We start from the raw sequence: 18,055 nt of genomic DNA, 5'->3' as shown, positions 1-18,055 counted from the left end.
CCACGTCCCTTTAACCATGTCCCTCCCTTTAACCACGTCCCTCCCTTTAACCACGTCCCTCCCTTTAACCACGTCCCTTTAACCACGTCCCTTTAACCACGTCCCTTTAACCACGTCCCTCCCTTTAACCACGTCCCTCCCTTTAACCACGTCCCTCCCTTTAACCATGTCCCTCCCTTTAACCATGTCCCTCCCTTTAACCACGTCCCTTTAACCACGTCCCTCCCTTTAACCACGTCCCTCCCTTTAACCACGTCCCTCCCTTTAACCATGTCCCTCCCTTTAACCACGTCCCTTTAACCACGTCCCTCCCTTTAACCACGTCCCTTTAACCATGTCCCTCCCTTTAACCACGTCCCTCCCTTTAACCATGTCCCTCCCTTTAACCAAATCCCTCCCTTTAACCAAATCCCTCCCTTTAACCATGTCCCTCCCTTTAACCATGTCCCTCCCTTTAACCACGTCCCTCCCTTTAACCACGTCCCTCCCTTTAACCACGTCCCTCCCTTTAACCACGTCCCTCCCTTTAACCACGTCCATCCCTTTAACCACGTCCCTTTAACCACGTCCATCCCTTTAACCACGTCCCTTTAACCACGTCCCTCCCTTTAACCACGTCCCTCCCTTTAACCACGTCCCTTTAACCACGTCCCTCCCTTTAACCACGTCCCTCACTTTAACCACGTCCCTCCCTTTAACCACGTCCCTTTAACCACGTCCCTTTAACCACGTCCCTCCCTTTAACCACGTCCCTCCCTTTAACCAAATCCCTCCCTTTAACCAAATCCCTCCCTTTAACCATGTCCCTCCCTTTAACCATGTCCCTCCCTTTAACCACGTCCCTCCCTTTAACCACGTCCCTCCCTTTAACCACGTCCCTCCCTTTAACCACGTCCCTCCCTTTAACCACGTCCATCCCTTTAACCATGTCCCTCCCTTTAACCACGTCCCTTTAACCACGTCCCTCCCTTTAACCACGTCCCTCCCTTTAACCACGTCCCTCCCTTTAACCACGTCCCTTTAACCACGTCCCTCCCTTTAACCACGTCCCTCCCTTTAACCACGTCCCTCCCTTTAACCACGTCCCTTTAACCACGTCCCTTTAACCACGTCCCTCCCTTTAACCACGTCCCTCCCTTTAACCACGTCCCTCCCTTTAACCACGTCCCTCCCTTTAACCACGTCCCTCCCTTTAACCATGTCCCTCCCTTTAACCACGTCCCTTTAACCACGTCCCTCCCTTTAACCACGTCCCTCCCTTTAACCACGTCCCTCCCTTTAACCATGTGCCTCCCTTTAACCATGTCCCTCCCTTTAACCATGTCCCTCCCTTTAACCACGTCCCTCCCTTTAACCACGTCCCTCCCTTTAACCACGTCCCTCCCTTTAACCACGTCCCTCCCTTTAACCACGTCCCTCCCTTTAACCACGTCCCTCCCTTTAACCACGTCCCTCCCTTTAACCATGTCCCTCCCTTTAACCACGTCCCTCCCTTTAACCACGTCCCTCCCTTTAACTACGTCCCTCCCTTTAACCACGTCCCTCCCTTTAACCACGTCCCTCCCTTTAACCACGTCCCTCCCTTTAACCACGTCCCTCCCTTTAACCACGTCCCTCCCTTTAACCACGTCCCTCCCTTTAACCACGTCCCTCCCTTTAACCATGTGCCTCCCTTTAACCACGTCCCTTTAACCACGTCCCTCCCTTTAACCACGTCCCTCCCTTTAACCACGTCCCTCCCTTTAACCACGTCCCTCCCTTTAACCACGTCCCTCCCTTTAACCACGTCCCTTTAACCACGTCCCTCCCTTTAACCACGTCCCTCCCTTTAACCACGTCCCTCCCTTTAACCACGTCCCTCCCTTTAACCACGTCCCTCCCTTTAACCACGTCCCTCCCTTTAACCACGTCCCTTTAACCACGTCCCTCCCTTTAACCACGTCCCTCCCTTTAACCACGTCCCTCCCTTTAACCACGTCCCTTTAACCACGTCCCTCCCTTTAACCACGTCCCTCCCTTTAACCACGTCCCTCCCTTTAACCACGTCCCTCCCTTTAACCACGTCCCTCCCTTTAACCACGTCCCTCCCTTTAACCACGTGCCTCCCTTTAACCACGTCCCTTTAACCACGTCCCTCCCTTTAACCACGTCCCTCCCTTTAACCACGTCCCTCCCTTTAACCACGTCCCTCCCTTTAACCACGTCCCTTTAACCACGTCCCTCCCTTTAACCACGTCCCTCCCTTTAACCAGGTCCCTCCCTTTAACCACGTCCCTCCCTTTAACCACGTCCCTCCCTTTAACCACGTCCCTCCCTTTAACCACGTCCCTCCCTTTAACCACGTCCCTTTAACCACGTCCCTCCCTTTAACCACGTCCCTCCCTTTAACCACGTCCCTCCCTTTAACCACGTCCCTTTAACCACGTCCCTCCCTTTAACCACGTCCCTCCCTTTAACCACGTCCCTCCCTTTAACCACGTCCCTCCCTTTAACCACGTCCCTCCCTTTAACCACGTCCCTCCCTTTAACCACGTCCCTCCCTTTAACCATGTCCCTCCCTTTAACCACGTCCCTTTAACCACGTCCCTCCCTTTAACCACGTCCCTCCCTTTAACCACGTCCCTCCCTTTAACCACGTCCCTCCCTTTAACCACGTCCCTTTAACCACGTCCCTCCCTTTAACCACGTCCCTCCCTTTAACCACGTCCCTCCCTTTAACCACGTCCCTTTAACCATGTCCCTCCCTTTAACCACGTCCCTCCCTTTAACCACGTCCCTCCCTTTAACCACGTCCCTTTAACCACGTCCCTTTAACCACGTCCCTTTAACCACGTCCCTCCCTTTAACCACGTCCCTCCCTTTAACCACGTCCCTCCCTTTAACCATGTCCCTCCCTTTAACCATGTCCCTCCCTTTAACCACGTCCCTTTAACCACGTCCCTCCCTTTAACCACGTCCCTCCCTTTAACCACGTCCCTCCCTTTAACCATGTCCCTCCCTTTAACCACGTCCCTTTAACCACGTCCCTCCCTTTAACCACGTCCCTTTAACCATGTCCCTCCCTTTAACCACGTCCCTCCCTTTAACCATGTCCCTCCCTTTAACCAAATCCCTCCCTTTAACCAAATCCCTCCCTTTAACCATGTCCCTCCCTTTAACCATGTCCCTCCCTTTAACCACGTCCCTCCCTTTAACCACGTCCCTCCCTTTAACCACGTCCCTCCCTTTAACCACGTCCCTCCCTTTAACCACGTCCATCCCTTTAACCACGTCCCTTTAACCACGTCCATCCCTTTAACCACGTCCCTTTAACCACGTCCCTCCCTTTAACCACGTCCCTCCCTTTAACCACGTCCCTCCCTTTAACCACGTCCCTTTAACCACGTCCCTCCCTTTAACCACGTCCCTCACTTTAACCACGTCCCTCCCTTTAACCACGTCCCTTTAACCACGTCCCTTTAACCACGTCCCTCCCTTTAACCACGTCCCTCCCTTTAACCAAATCCCTCCCTTTAACCAAATCCCTCCCTTTAACCATGTCCCTCCCTTTAACCATGTCCCTCCCTTTAACCACGTCCCTCCCTTTAACCACGTCCCTCCCTTTAACCACGTCCCTCCCTTTAACCACGTCCCTCCCTTTAACCACGTCCATCCCTTTAACCATGTCCCTCCCTTTAACCACGTCCCTTTAACCACGTCCCTCCCTTTAACCACGTCCCTCCCTTTAACCACGTCCCTCCCTTTAACCACGTCCCTTTAACCACGTCCCTCCCTTTAACCACGTCCCTCACTTTAACCACGTCCCTCCCTTTAACCACGTCCCTTTAACCACGTCCCTTTAACCACGTCCCTCCCTTTAACCACGTCCCTCCCTTTAACCACGTCCCTCCCTTTAACCATGTCCCTCCCTTTAACCATGTCCCTCCCTTTAACCACGTCCCTTTAACCACGTCCCTCCCTTTAACCACGTCCCTCCCTTTATCCACGTCCCTCCCTTTAACCATGTCCCTCCCTTTAACCACGTCCCTTTAACCACATCCCTCCCTTTAACCAAATCCCTCCCTTTAACCATGTCCCTCCCTTTAACCAAATCCCTCCCTTTATCCATGTCCCTCCCTTTAACCACGTCCCTCCCTTTAACCACGTCCCTCCCTTTAACCACGTCCCTCCCTTTAACCATGTGCCTCCCTTTAACCACGTCCCTTTAACCACGTCCCTCCCTTTAACCACGTCCCTCCCTTTAACCACGTCCCTCCCTTTAACCACGTCCCTCCCTTTAACCACGTCCCTCCCTTTAACCACGTCCCTCCCTTTAACCACGTCCCTCCCTTTAACCACGTCCCTCCCTTTAACCACGTCCCTCCCTTTAACCACGTCCCTCCCTTTAACTACGTCCCTCCCTTTAACCACGTCCCTCCCTTTAACCACGTCCCTTTAACCACGTCCCTCCCTTTAACCACGTCCCTCCCTTTAACCACGTCCCTCCCTTTAACCACGTCCCTCCCTTTAACCACGTCCCTCCCTTTAACCACGTCCCTCCCTTTAACCACGTCCCTCCCTTTAACCACGTCCCTCCCTTTAACCACGTCCCTCCCTTTAACCACGTCCCTCCCTTTAACCACGTCCCTCCCTTTAACTACGTCCCTCCCTTTAACCACGTCCCTCCCTTTAACCACGTCCCTTTAACCACGTCCCTCCCTTTAACCACGTCCCTCCCTTTAACCACGTCCCTCCCTTTAACCACGTCCCTCCCTTTAACCACGTCCCTCCCTTTAACCACGTCCCTCCCTTTAACCACGTCCCTCCCTTTAACCATGTCCCTCCCTTTAACCATGTCCCTCCCTTTAACCACGTCCCTTTAACCATGTCCCTCCCTTTATCCATGTCCCTCCCTTTAACCACGTCCCTCCCTTTAACCACGTCCCTTTAACCACGTCCCTCCCTTTAACCACGTCCCTTTAACCATGTCCCTCCCTTTAACCACGTCCCTCCCTTTAACCACGTCCCTCCCTTTAACCACGTCCCTTTAACCACGTCCCTCCCTTTAACCACGTCCCTCCCTTTAACCACGTCCCTCCCTTTAACCATGTCCCTCCCTTTAACCACGTCCCTTTAACCACGTCCCTCCCTTTAACCATGTCCCTCCCTTTAACCACGTCCCTCCCTTTAACCACGTCCCTCCCTTTAACCATGTCCCTCCCTTTAACCATGTCCCTTCCTTAACAGTCACAAATATCTGTCCCCTACTACGTCAGGCACCCTTTTGTGCATATCATCCCACCCTGTCCATTCATTTACCATGGAGACAATGCCGAGAGCGCTGGGTTGCCAGGCGATTAAGCCACAAACCCCCCCTCCCCGCCCCGCACTTGTAAGCACGGTCCACTGAGCTCGGGGACGGTCGCCTGGGAAACGGTGGGGCTGAGAGAATGCATTCCGGTAAAACATGCGGCTGAACCTTTTTTTGCCGGTGGATTCCGGGATTCACCACCACTCAGGCATGCGTAATTTATGGTCTGTGACTGGAAAATAGAATAATGTTTCCAATCACTCATAACTCTAAGCTTACAGCAGTTTTCACACACCTACTCTGAACAGGACTCGATTTTCTTGTTGGATTCACAGCTCAGTTTAGTTTGCTTTGTTGAGGCTTGTCCCTCTTCCCTGCAGCTGGAGACCAGCGTTGCACAGCTTTGAGCTGCCTGTGGTTTTAGGCGTCCATATCTGGGACCTGTCCAACTTATGTCTTAGTTTGGCCTCAGCGAGAGAGTCTGACTGTGAATGTGTCGGAGTAATCAGTAGATGGACAAACTTTACTAAACGAATACATCCTGGTTTGTAAGAATAGTAGGTTTTATGCCAAATAAGTGTGAAACATAACGCTAGTGTGAGATAATGTCACTATGTATTGCACAATTGTTTGGTCTGAAGTGACACAGATGGCATGTGTTTGTGTCCTGTCTTAGGGGCGGGTTTATAGAGTATGACCACATGTCTTTATAGCATGTAGGGTAAATCTGTCTGGGTGACACGTAGACACACTCTTTATAACTCTCTAAATATGTGCTTATGTTTAAACACTGATTATAAGTCTAAATATATGTGCTTTTATTTAATTACTCAAAACTAAATATGTATGTTTCTATTTAACTACTCATTATAACTCTCTAAATATATGTTTCTATTTATTCACTCATTATGACTAAATATATGTGCTTCTATTTAATCACTCATTATAACTCTAAAGATATGTGATTCTATTTAATGACTCCTAACTCTAAATATGTGTTTCTATTTAATCACTCAACTAAATATGTGTTTCTATTTAATCACTTGTTATGACTCTCTAAATATGTGTTTCTATTTAATCACTTGTTATGACTCTCTAAATATATGTTTCTATTTAATCACTCATTATAACGCTCTAAATATATGCGCTTTTATTTAATCACTCATTATAACTCTAAATATTTGTTCTTCTATTTAATCACTCATTATAACTAAATATATATACTTCTGTTTTCTTACTTTCATTCCTCCCTCTTTCTACACTCTTCCTTCCTGTCTTTGAATCATTCCCTTTCTCTCTCATCCCCCTCTCCCACTCTTACTGGATTCTTCCATCTCCATCTACCTTTCTGCTCCTTGAATCTTTTCCTCTCTCACTCCATCTCTTCCCCTTCCATCTCTCCCTCCCTCTCTCTCCCTCCACCTGTCCAGGCTGTACCAGCAAAGCTGTCCCTGGATGCTTTGCTGCAGATGTCCAGTTCCCAGGTGCAGGACACCATGAGACGCCTGGGCTCCAACTCTGAAGACTGCTCTCGCCTCACTGCTGCCCTCTCCTGTCTGAAGAGTGCTACTGAGCCAGGTCAGCAGATAGTTCTGTGTGTGTGAGGGGGCAGGTGTTTTAATGTCACTAATGTATAATTAAGGTATTAAGGTGTGGGGCTTTTTTGACTGAAGACCAATGAGCAATGCAGAGTGGTCTTTTTGTTGTGTTGTGTTTGTAGAGCCATTGTGTTGCGGTGCAGTGTTCGAGTCTTGCACCTCTCTTGCTTCAAAGATGATGTAATTTGTGCGATTGTGTAACCTTTGACCTTTCACAGGCGGCGACCCCAGGGAGGACACAGGACCCTGCATCCCGGAACCACTCTGCCGTGACAGTGCCGCCTCGCACCCCGCCAAACCCCAGCCCTGCCAGGCGGCAAGCCTCAGCCCCTCCCCCCGCGACCCCGCCCACAGACGGTCCGTCTCCATCTCCGTCGTGCCCTGTTCAGACCACCAGGGGGCGTACGGACACGCGGACGACATGGCGGACGCCTTCCCTTCCCCGACGCAACTCTTCGCAACCCCCCCGGCCACCCCGACGTCGAAGAGCCGCAGCAGAAAGCCCCGCCCCCACCGGACGCCGCCGCCCCCCTCCCGGAAGCTGCTGCAGCTGCTGCCCAACATCTCTCTGCCTCGGAGTAAGAGCCATGAGTCCCAGCTGGCCAATCGCACGGAGGAGCCCGCGCCCAGCAGGTGGTATTCATCATCACATGCGTCTTGTGTTGTAAACGTTTGGGTGTCCGTTTTGGGTTGAACGCCGTGACCAACCGGACTTCCTGTCTCCTTTGCAGGGGCGGGAGGAAGAACAAGCCGCTGCTGAACGTGCAGGTCAATGGCGGCGGGACCGGGGGGGAGGAGTCACCCACGCGCTCGCCGCTGCTCTCCGCCCGGACGCCGGGCCTGGCCGCCGCCCCCTACGCCTTCCCGGGCACGCCCACTCTCCTGGAGAGTACGTCACGCTGCCCAGCGCAGTCTGGGGGTGGTTTTTACACTGTCTGCTGTGTTCCGCCTTTCACCCGTGGTCTTTCTCCCACTCAAAGTTGTTTCTCTCTCCCCCTCTCTCTCTCTCATTCTCTCTCTCTCTCATTCTCTCTCTCTCCATCTCCCTCTCTATCTCCCTCTCTCTCCCCTCCTCTCCCTCTCTCTATCTCTCTCTCTATCATATCACCCTCTCTCTCTCCATCTCTCTATCTCCCTCTCTCTCTCTCTCTCTCTCTCTCTATCTCCCTCTCTATCCCTCTCTATCTCTCTCTCTCCTCTCTAGATAACTTGGCGATACACCGGAGTTCTCCACAGACTATGAGGAGAGATATTGGCCTTGCTGTAACACACAGGTAGGACAGCATCATCATCATCACCATCATCACCATCATCATCATCATCATCATCACCATTATCATCATCATCATCATCACCATTATCACCATTATCATCATCATCACCATTATCACCATTATCATCATCATCATCACCATTATTATCATCATTATCATCATCATTATCATCATCATTATCATCATCAACATCATTATCATCATCATCATCATTATTATCATCATCATCATCATCACCATTATCATCATCATCACCATTATCATCATCATTATCATCATCATCATCATCATTATTATCATCATCCTCATCACCATTATCCTCCTCCTCCTCCCTTCCCTTCTTTCATTATATCTACATTTTTACATTTCCATTCTAGTAATTTAGCAGACCATTTTACTTACAATACGTTCATTTACGTAGTGCATCTCTACGTAGTGATAGAGGGCTTTTCATAGCAGACTGGTGCTGGTATTTCTCATGGGTTTTCATGAGGTAGAGAGGATGGGAATCTGAGAACGTTATTCCGGGTTGTGAGCTCAGCGTTTTAGCTTGGCACAGAACTCCAGGAAATTCTTCCCCTGGTTTGGGCAGGATGGCGCCTGGAGGATCCAGGAATGTGAGCCATGCAGTCCCAGTCTGCCCAGTCAAGCCTGCTGTTTATCTTACTGGGAGATTTTGTTTATTCTTTTTGATCTTACATGAAATCGTTTGTGGAAAATATGATAATTGTCCTGATAAAACGATGAGGGATGTGGCAGGCTTCTGTTTGCAAAACCGATTTTAAGCATTATTGGCTACACTGATTTATTGACTTATTAACGCAAAAAGATTGTATTTTCAAGTTAGTAGATGGCAGATCAGATGTATGAACTTCTAACGAATAATAAAACAACCTTTTCTTCTGTCCTTAAGGTTCTCCACCAAATCCTGGCTGTCCCAGACGTGCCAGGTGTGTCACAAGAGTATGATGTTTGGTGTGAAGTGCAAACACTGCAAGTAAGTGTCGTCTCCAGAATTTCTCCAGTTGAAGTTGGTTACAGTCTCTCAAGGTTTCACTGGCTGACTAGTACTCCTCTGTCCTCAGATTAAAGTGCCACAACAAATGTACCAGAGAGACTCTGTCCTGCAGGATATCTTTTGGTGAGCCTCGATCCTCCCTGGTCACACAAATACCTAATGCCTGAATGTTGTAAGGCTTTACTAAAAAAGTTATTTTTTTTCTGGTATTATTTGAAGTGGTCTTGCAATGTAGATAAACCCATAGACTGTAAACCTCCACAGTAACAACAGTGACGAGTAGTTCAACTGCAATTAGCTTTTGTTCATTTATTGCAGTGCCGATACGCAGAGCAGAATCTGTTCCGTCAGATATCAACAATAAGATTGAGCACTCAGCAGAGCTACCGGTGCAGTTTGGGACTTTACCCAAGGCCATCACCAAAAAGGTGAGACTCCCAAGTGGAACTCTGTTCTCTGTCAAACAATGAGTTTGGTCTCATTGAAAACACTGTAGGCTCACATTTAAGACAACTGAAAGTTGTGTGTGTGTGTGTTTGTTTGTGTTTGTTTGTGTGTGTTTGTGTTTGTGTGTTTGTGTGTGTGTGTGTTTGTGTGTGTGTGTGTGTGTGTGTGTGTGTTTGTATGTGTATGTGTGTGTGTGTGTGTGTGTATCTCCTCCCATCTCTCCAGGACTTCCCCCCTGTGCTGACCCAGCTGGACTCCAGCAGTAACCCCTCCTCCACCACCTCCTCCACGCCCTCCTCTCCCGCCCCCTTCCTGCAGAGCAACCCCCCCAGCGTCAGCGCCACACCGCCCCCAAACCCCTCACCCCAGGGTCCTAAAGATAGCCGCTTCCATTTCCCAGGTCAGCGCAGCCCCTTACCAGGACACTAAGACACATGACACTGTGGTGTTCTCTCCTCTAATGACCGCCTATCAGAGAGCCAACCAACCAGAGATATTCCACATATTACATGTCACTAATGCCACAAAATATGAGCAGTTCTAACCAAATCAAAGTTCTTGTTTTAATTCACCAAACCACTGTTTCACACACTAATAGGCTTCTAGTATCTGTTATCTTATTTCTGAGGGGAGGGGCTGTGGTGTGTGGGCGTCGATCTTATTGACGTCTCCTTCACTTCTCTCTCCTCTCTATTTCCTTACAATCATATTCTATGATCTCTTAGCTGGCTGTTACTCACTGCCTAGACAATAGTTTATCTTTCCTGGTGAGTTAATAGTCTCCTGTCCTGTGTGTGTGTGTGTGTGCGTGTGCGTGTGCGTGTGCGTGTGCGTGTGCGTGCGCGTGTGTTTAATCATAACCCTCCGCCTCACCCCCACCCCACCCTACTGTTGTCTGTTGTTTCCCCCCCAATAAAGTTAAAATAAAAAATATTTCACCAGGGAAGTTAGTTAAGGACAGATTCTTACTCATAATAACAGCCTTGTGTGTGGAGTTCACTGACCCAGTGCCCTGTTGGGTGCATACATGCAGCACCAGCGTTGGTGTCACTTTGGGCATTGTTGTGCCTCCCTCCTAAGCACTTATTGTATTTTATTGTATTATATTGTATTATATTGCACTGTACTTTAGATTGCTATTCTTGCACTTTGCCTTCAGCACTAGATTATGCTCTTAGTCACTTGTTTTAGAGAGAAGATGCACTTGTGAGTTCTGGCAAGTAGTAGTACATTGGCTCTTCCTACGTTAAATGCAATTATTGTTAGTCACTTTGGATAAAAGCGTCTTTTAAATCACGTAATGTTGTGGCTCTGCCTTTACTATTGGTACACTTGGCATGGCACTTTACTGACCTCTAGTGGGCTTTTAAAATAAAAGCGGCCTCACACTTTGTGTAGTCTAACGACTTTCAAGTTTAAGAGATGTGCAATATGCTCAAAGTTCACCATGTTTGGTCTGTCTGGTCCGATATTTCATTCTAAAAGTCCTCTTTCTCACACGCAGACGTCACCACCTCTACAAATGTAGCAGGACTGCACTCCGATAACCACCACGACAGTGGGTAAGACATCCAATCAGTAACCTGAACTCTAGCAGGTTTGCTCCCAAAAACAAAACAAAATGGTGTTCCTAAAGCTCCTAAAGCTGAAACTACATCAAAGTCTCTGGAACAAAAGGTTGGCCTAGTCTCTTTGATCTATACACTGGTTAAAGCATCTTATTGGTAATGATTTACAGAAGTTCACAAATGGTTAACAAAGCATTTATGTTAATAGGCAGATGTTGAAACAGTATATTACCCTATATTACCCAACATAAAGCCTGCTGGAGAGTTTCCTGTATTAGAGGTGTGTGTCTGCTCTGGTCTGTGTATCAGACTATGCCAGGGTCAGAATAAGGTTATGTGTTGATTATCATGTTGTTTCCTACAGAGAAACGCCACTGGCCATGGCTGAGCAGCAGGTCGCTGGAGTGGTGGTGAGTTGACTGTATTCCCAAGCAAACAAGGAAATCTTGAGTAACCACATAGAACTTCAAATGGGGAACACAGCCATGGGAACAGTAGGGTTTTGTGTGAGAACTTCCTCTAGCTCTTTGAACCTTTGAAATCCCCCCCCCCCCCCCCGGGCTACTACTATCAAATGTCAAAACTTACGTGCAGAAAATTTCCTCCCTCTGTCTGACCCTCTCCTGGTCCACACAAACAAAACGCTCACGGATAATAAAAATGATGGAATGTGCCTTTAATTGACATAATTTAACATCTGTGCAGGAGGAGGAGGAGGAGGCAGAGGAGGAAGACTACCCTGGAGAGGAGAACGGCGCCGGGGACCCAGAGAAGAGGTCCTCTGACGGAGAGTGTGACGGGGATGAGCTGGAGGACCTGCCCGGCTCGGGGGGCCGAGGGGTCGGGGGTCACTGGAGGAGGACACCCATCACCCGCAAGGCCAGCCAGACCAGCGTCTACCTGCAGGAGTGGGACGTGCCCTACGAGCAGCTGGAGCTGGGGGAGCTCATCGGCCAGGTGAACATGGCCATCACAGTGGGGCCTGCTTTAACAGGTGTCATGGTGCCTGTCATGCAGGTGTCGCCATGTCACTGTATTTTGATGTTGATCTTCAATCTCTAAAAACAACACGTGACCTTTGTTAAACCCTGTAGAGATACACAGGATCCGTGTGTCCATTCACTGTAAATTGGGATTTGATTGGAGTTTTCAGATTTAAAGTCATAATATCAAACTTTTTCATATAAATAAAATGTCAGTTTTGCTACTATCTATCGCTGATTGAGGTAACACAACAATAAGTTACCCCTTTCCATCTAAAGCCTTTGTATTTGCAGTTCCAAGGTTCCTGAGAAATTCTTCGATCGAAATAACCAGTTCAGTAGTCAGTTCGGGACCCTTATGATTTCGGTTCACTCAAAATTCAAATTGGCCAGTGAAAAAGACTGGATCTTTGAGTGTCAGCTTGTTGTTGTGTCCGTGTTGTTAGATCTGGTTGTGTCCATGCTGTTAGATCTTGTTGTGTCCGTGTTGTTAGATCTTGTTGTGTCCGTGTTGTTAGATCTTGTTGTGTCCGTGTTGTTAGATCTTGTTGTGTCCGTGTTGCTAGATCTTGTTGTGTCCGTGCTGTTAGATCTTGTTGTGTCCGTGTTGTTAGATCTTGTTGTGTCCGTGCTGTTAGATCTTGTTGTGTCCGTGTTGTTAGATCTTGTTGTGTCCGTGCTGTTAGATCTTGTTGTGTCCGTGTTGTTAGATCTTGTTGTGTCCGTGCTGTTAGATCTTGTTGTGTCCGTGTTGTTAGATCTTGTTGTGTCCGTGCTGTTAGATCTTGTTGTGTCCGTGTTGTTAGATCTTGTTGTGTCCATGTTGTTAGATCTTCTTGTTGTGTCCATGTTGTTAGATCTTCTTGTTGTGTCCATGTTGTTAGATCTTGTTGTTGGGTCTGTGTTGTCAGATCTTGTTGTTGTGTCTGTGTTGTCAGATATTGTTGTTGGGTCCGGGTTGTTAGTGTTATCAGATCTTGTTGTTGTGTCTGTGTTGTTAGATATTGTTGTTTGGTCCGTGTTGTTAGTGTTGTTGGGTCCATGTTGTTAGCATTGTTAGATCTGGTTGTGTCTTGCTGTGTCTGTGTTGTTAGATAGTTGTTGGGTCTGTGTTGTTAGTGTTGTTAAATCTGGTTGTTGTGTCTGTGTTGTTAGATCTTGTTGCTGCGTCCGTGTTGTTAGATCTTGTTTTTGTTAGTTTTGTTAAATCTTGTTGTTGTGTCCGTGTTATTAGTGTTATTAGATCTTGTTTTTGTTAGTTTTGTTAAATCTTGTTGTTGTGTCTGTGTTATTAGTGTTGTTAGATCTTGTTGTTGTTAGTGTTGTTAGATCTTGTTGTTGTGTCCGTGTTATTGGTGTTGTTAGATATTGTTGTTGTTAGTGTTGTTAGATCTTGTTGTTGTGTCCGTGTTATTAGTGTTGTTAGATATTGTTGTTGTTAGTGTTGTTAGATCTTGTTGTTGTGTCCGTGTTATTAGTGTTGTCAGACCTTGTTGTGTCTGTGTGGGCACAGGGCCGGTGGGGGAAGGTGCATAAGGGTCGCTGGCACGGCGAGGTGGCGGTCCGCCTGCTGGAGATCGACGCAGACAACCAGGACCACCTGAAGCTGTTCAAGAAGGAGGTGATGAACTACCGGCAGACCCGCCACGAGAACGTGGTGCTCTTCATGGGCGCCTGCATGAACCCTCCCCACCTCGCCATCATCACCAGGTCGGGGGCCGTCACTGGGGGCACTCGCAAAAATACCTTTTTAGGCAACATTTTCAAGTCTATATACATTTTCTTAGAGCTTACTTACCTGAAATGATTTGTGCTGTTCACTATACTCTTATTAACACTTTTGCTTGCTCGGTATTGTCATAATATATATATATATATTTTTTTTACATTTATATCCCAGTTTGTGTAAAGGTCGGACGTTGTTCTCTGTGGTGAGAGACTCCAAACACATGCTGGACCTCAACAAGACCAGGCAGATCGCTCAGGAGATCGTAAAGGTGTGGTGCCCTTCTAAAGGGAATGACACAGGGGTTAAAAACAGCATTCTGGACATTTCTTTTGTCATTTTGTACTGTTCCTTTTTGTTGGAAAAAAATCTTTATAAAAAACGGTATGGTACCGTACAGTATTTACTGTTGTGTGTCTCATACTTGTCATTCACAAATCTTATGATGGACTGGTCTCTCTCACAGGGAATGGGCTACCTTCACGCCAAGGGAATAGTTCACAAGGACCTCAAGTCCAAGAATGTGTTCTATGACACAAACAAAGTGGTCATCACGGACTTCGGACTCTTTGGAATGTCTGGAGTCGTACAGGAAGGGAGGTAAGCAACAAGGCTGACCACGACCACCTTTTTATAAAAACACTGTTGAATGAATGAGTTAGTAAATACAGCTGCGCTCAAGTAAATCCATTTGTGGTTTTAAAAGAGTGTGTGTGTGTGTGTGTGTGTGCGTGTGCGCGTGCGCGTGTGCGTGTGCGTGTGCGTGCGTGTGTGTGCGCTTCCAGGAGGGAAAATGAGCTGAGGCTCCCCCATGGTTGGATCTGCTACCTGGCGCCTGAGATTGTCCGCAGGATGAGGCCAGGCAGTGATGAGGACCAGCTTCCCTTCTCCAATGCCGCCGACGTCTACGCTTTTGGGTTGGTTATCACACCCACCTGCTCATGTACAGTAACAGTCCAGTCACCCTCCAGCCATATCCAGCGTAGTCATGTTTGTTTGTGTTTACGTAAACATTTTGTGTACAGTATGTGAAAAAGGTGTTTCATGCTTATGTAATGGCTGTTTATGTAAAGGGGAGGGGCTTAACCGGCTGTGTTTCAATCCAAGGACTGTTTGGTACGAGCTGCAGGCCAGAGACTGGCCAATCACGAAGCAGCCAGCCGAGGCCACCATCTGGCTGGTGGGCAGCGGTGAGGGCATCCGGAAGGTCCTGGCAGAGGTCAGCCTGGGAAAGGAAGTCACGGTGAGGTCACACAGAAGCATGCTATCAACATATCACTGTCACTACAGTGATTTTATCTCCCTTCTGAACTGACTGCTGTCTGTATTGATTTTGGGTTGAATTGACTGACAGGAGGTGTCGTTACCAGACTTCTTCAGATACTTTCCAATGATCGACTTTGAACTTGATTAGTTACAGCTTTAACCAAAGTCAAAACCCTGCCCATCCACGTTTACAGGCTAGCAAAAGTACCCTTTCTTAAAATGTAAAGTTGTTTTTGAATCAGAATGTGATTGGCTCTCCCACAGGACATCCTGTCGGCCTGCTGGTCCTTCCACTCCGGAGAGCGTCCGTCCTTCACACAGCTGGCCGAGCTGCTGGAGAAGCTGCCCAAGCTCAACCGCCGGCTCTCCCACCCTGGACACTTCTGGAAGTCGGCCGAGTACGTATCCTAGACGGCGGGGTCAACCCCCCAGGCCCCTTCACACTGCCACCGCCGTAGACGGAGTGGGCAGGCGAAGCGGCGCATTGCTTCGGTACCGGCCTGTCAGCGCGGCCGTTTCCACTGTGGAGAGCTGAGCTTTCAGTTGAAACATTTGAGAAAAAGGCACAATGAGCCTGTTTCGCCCTCAGAGAGTGATCAAATTACGAATTTAATGATCTTAATTGGGTTTGATCTGTTTAAACTATTTGTGACTGGGTTGTTAGAACCATGTAAAGAGTGTTTCTGCCTTCCTGCTCTGTCCAGCACTGACCTGAGCCTCGAGGGTCTCTTCCCGTTTCTATTTGTCATTTAGAGTTCTGGTCTGTCACACCTGTCCCTTCTCTGAGTCTGCGTCTCACCTCATGTCCGTTTCTCTTCCCCTTCCTGGTTCCTCTCTGTCCTGGACGGTGACCTCTGACCTCTCCACCTGCTCTCCTCTGTCTCCGCTTGGACACCACCGCTCCGCTTGGACACCCCCTCCTCTTTCCAAACATTTCCACCGCCCACCCTGATAACTGCAACCTCTCCACCCCTTTTTCCTTCACCGTGTACGTTCCTCTCCTCTCCCCGTCCTTCCATTCTCCCTTCTCTTCCTCTCCTCATCATCCCGTTCTCTCCTTCACTCCTGTTCTTCTCCTCATCCTAACTCCCCCTCTCTTCTCCTCCACTCCGCGCCTCCCTCTGTGTGAAGGTCGTGGGATCACCATCACTGTCTGCGGGACCGTTGTTGTCAGGGCCTGCACTCTCGCTGTCCCTACATGTACAAGTACAGCAGCTGATGTCCGCGTAGCCCTCAGTGCTGATGGGAAGACATGACCAGTCTGTTCTAGTAGACTTGTGTTGCTGCATCGTATCTGTTCACAGACCTGGGTGGAGTAGTTCATGACATCCTTTAGAAAACTGTTGTCTGTGCTTCATTGAGCTCAACAGAACCAGGAAGAACCCCCAAAAGTGCAAAATCTGTCTACAGTAGCTGGCATTTAAACATATCTACAGTAGCTGGCATTTAAACATATCTACAGTAGCTGACACTTAAACATGCTCAAATTATTGGGAATCAAAGTTGAAAGGATTCAACTGATACTTAACCCATGTATGATCACATCATTGGAGGCACTGTAGCGTTACAGATCAGATAACCCCAAAACAATACAACCTTGGGAGACTCATTTCCTGCCTGTGCAAACTAGCGACTCTCTTTCCTTCTGTGCTTCCTGTCAGTCACATCTTACTTCTCTTTCCCTCTCGCGCTGTCAGTTAGCGTTTAGAAGTCCCTTGAGAGCTCTAGAGAAGGAAGCTGTGGTATTTTGTTCACTTTTCCTGTGCCTCAATTATAACATTTTAGATATGCTTACTGGGTGTTGTGTGACAAATTAGGATTTGGCTGGATGATGCAAGAGCAGTCCGTTTACAGGAACCTATGCATTTTCAGAGAAGTATGCATTATTTGCATGGTGGCAGATTTAATTTCTGCTCCAGTTACCGCAGTGTTGTAAATTGGTTTGATGTTGCAGCTTCTTTCTGAGCTCATGGACTATAGCAGCACCAGATTTCTCATAGCTGTGATGATATTGCAATGTGATCGCAAGAAGGCCAACTATGTTCTGTTTTAGCTATTAAGATACTTAAAAAAATAAATAAAAAGGCAACTGTCAAATAAATTAAATACCTAAATAAATAAATCTGGATCATCAAACTCAAAGTAGGCTAAAAAGCAAAGAGTAATGAAAACTCAGAGGGATCAGGCCTACCTGTCATGTTTCTTGCCTTTTCATCAGTTGGTGCGTGGCTGTGGTCCAGATCCTTGTCAATTAATTCAATATAGCTAATAGCTAAAAAAAAAAAAAGTAACGTAACATCTTTTGATAGTGTGATTTGGTGGATTCGGCCTTCATTGTTTGAACATCGGCCACTATCGGAGCCCAGTTCAACCGATAACGATAGTTTTAAAAACGTCCTATCAGTGCTGATAAATCTGTTGTAACAGCAGGTAGCTTTGGAAACATAATTTGCATGGATTCAATGGTGATGCAAGGCAGGTCAAAGAATGAAGCTTTCACCAAAATTGAGTGATAGTGAATATATCCTGTGAATATATCCTATGGTATTCACCTACATTTTCATTAACTTCCTTATGCGCCTCTATCAGCATGCTCTCTTTCTCTCTTTCTGTGCGTGTGTGTGTGTGTGTGTTTTGAGTGTAACGTGCTGGGCAGATTGACCCTTTGACCCTGTCAAAGAATGCTGTGATTGAATGTGAGCAGTGATAACGGTACGGACACAGATATACCTGATCTATCTATATAGATGTGTATATATATTTTATTTAATGTACATAATACTTATTTGTACAAAGATTTTATATGACATGGGTACATACTATAACTCCTATTTTTGTACATATCTCTTACACAGATTGTTTTTCGGTTACAGAAAACACAATTT

General features: G+C 47.6%; 1 protein-coding gene across 3 annotated transcripts in view; it reads left to right on the top strand.

Moving 5' to 3' along the window:
• Positions 1–18,011, top strand: part of LOC311311525 (kinase suppressor of Ras 1-like) — a 26,469-nt gene extending 8,458 nt beyond the window's left edge. For 2 of the 3 annotated variants that reach the window (XM_084441266.1, XM_084441264.1), the window contains exons 2-18: positions 6,721–6,868; positions 7,107–7,521; positions 7,620–7,777; positions 8,093–8,162; positions 9,076–9,159; positions 9,248–9,303; positions 9,499–9,608; positions 9,853–10,027; positions 11,132–11,189; positions 11,560–11,605; positions 11,901–12,152; positions 13,692–13,888; positions 14,079–14,175; positions 14,371–14,504; positions 14,690–14,821; positions 15,012–15,147; positions 15,435–18,011. In XM_084441266.1, the coding sequence (XP_084297392.1) occupies positions 6,760–6,868; positions 7,107–7,521; positions 7,620–7,777; positions 8,093–8,162; positions 9,076–9,159; positions 9,248–9,303; positions 9,499–9,608; positions 9,853–10,027; positions 11,132–11,189; positions 11,560–11,605; positions 11,901–12,152; positions 13,692–13,888; positions 14,079–14,175; positions 14,371–14,504; positions 14,690–14,821; positions 15,012–15,147; positions 15,435–15,581 (2,376 nt within the window). In that variant the 5' untranslated portion in view covers positions 6,721–6,759 and the 3' untranslated portion in view covers positions 15,582–18,011. The remainder of the gene's footprint in view (positions 1–6,720; positions 6,869–7,106; positions 7,522–7,619; positions 7,778–8,092; positions 8,163–9,075; positions 9,160–9,247; positions 9,304–9,498; positions 9,609–9,852; positions 10,028–11,131; positions 11,190–11,559; positions 11,606–11,900; positions 12,153–13,691; positions 13,889–14,078; positions 14,176–14,370; positions 14,505–14,689; positions 14,822–15,011; positions 15,148–15,434) is intronic. The other variant, XM_084441265.1, reaches the window with a different exon arrangement.
• The last annotated feature ends 44 nt before the right edge of the window (positions 18,012–18,055 follow it).

Source organism: Borostomias antarcticus (assembly GCF_949987555.1).
Source record: "Borostomias antarcticus genome assembly, chromosome: 1".
Taxonomy (NCBI): Eukaryota; Metazoa; Chordata; class Actinopteri; order Stomiiformes; family Stomiidae; genus Borostomias; species Borostomias antarcticus.
Note: the sequence above shows the minus strand (reverse complement) of the source record. Positions and strands in the feature narration are given on the sequence as shown.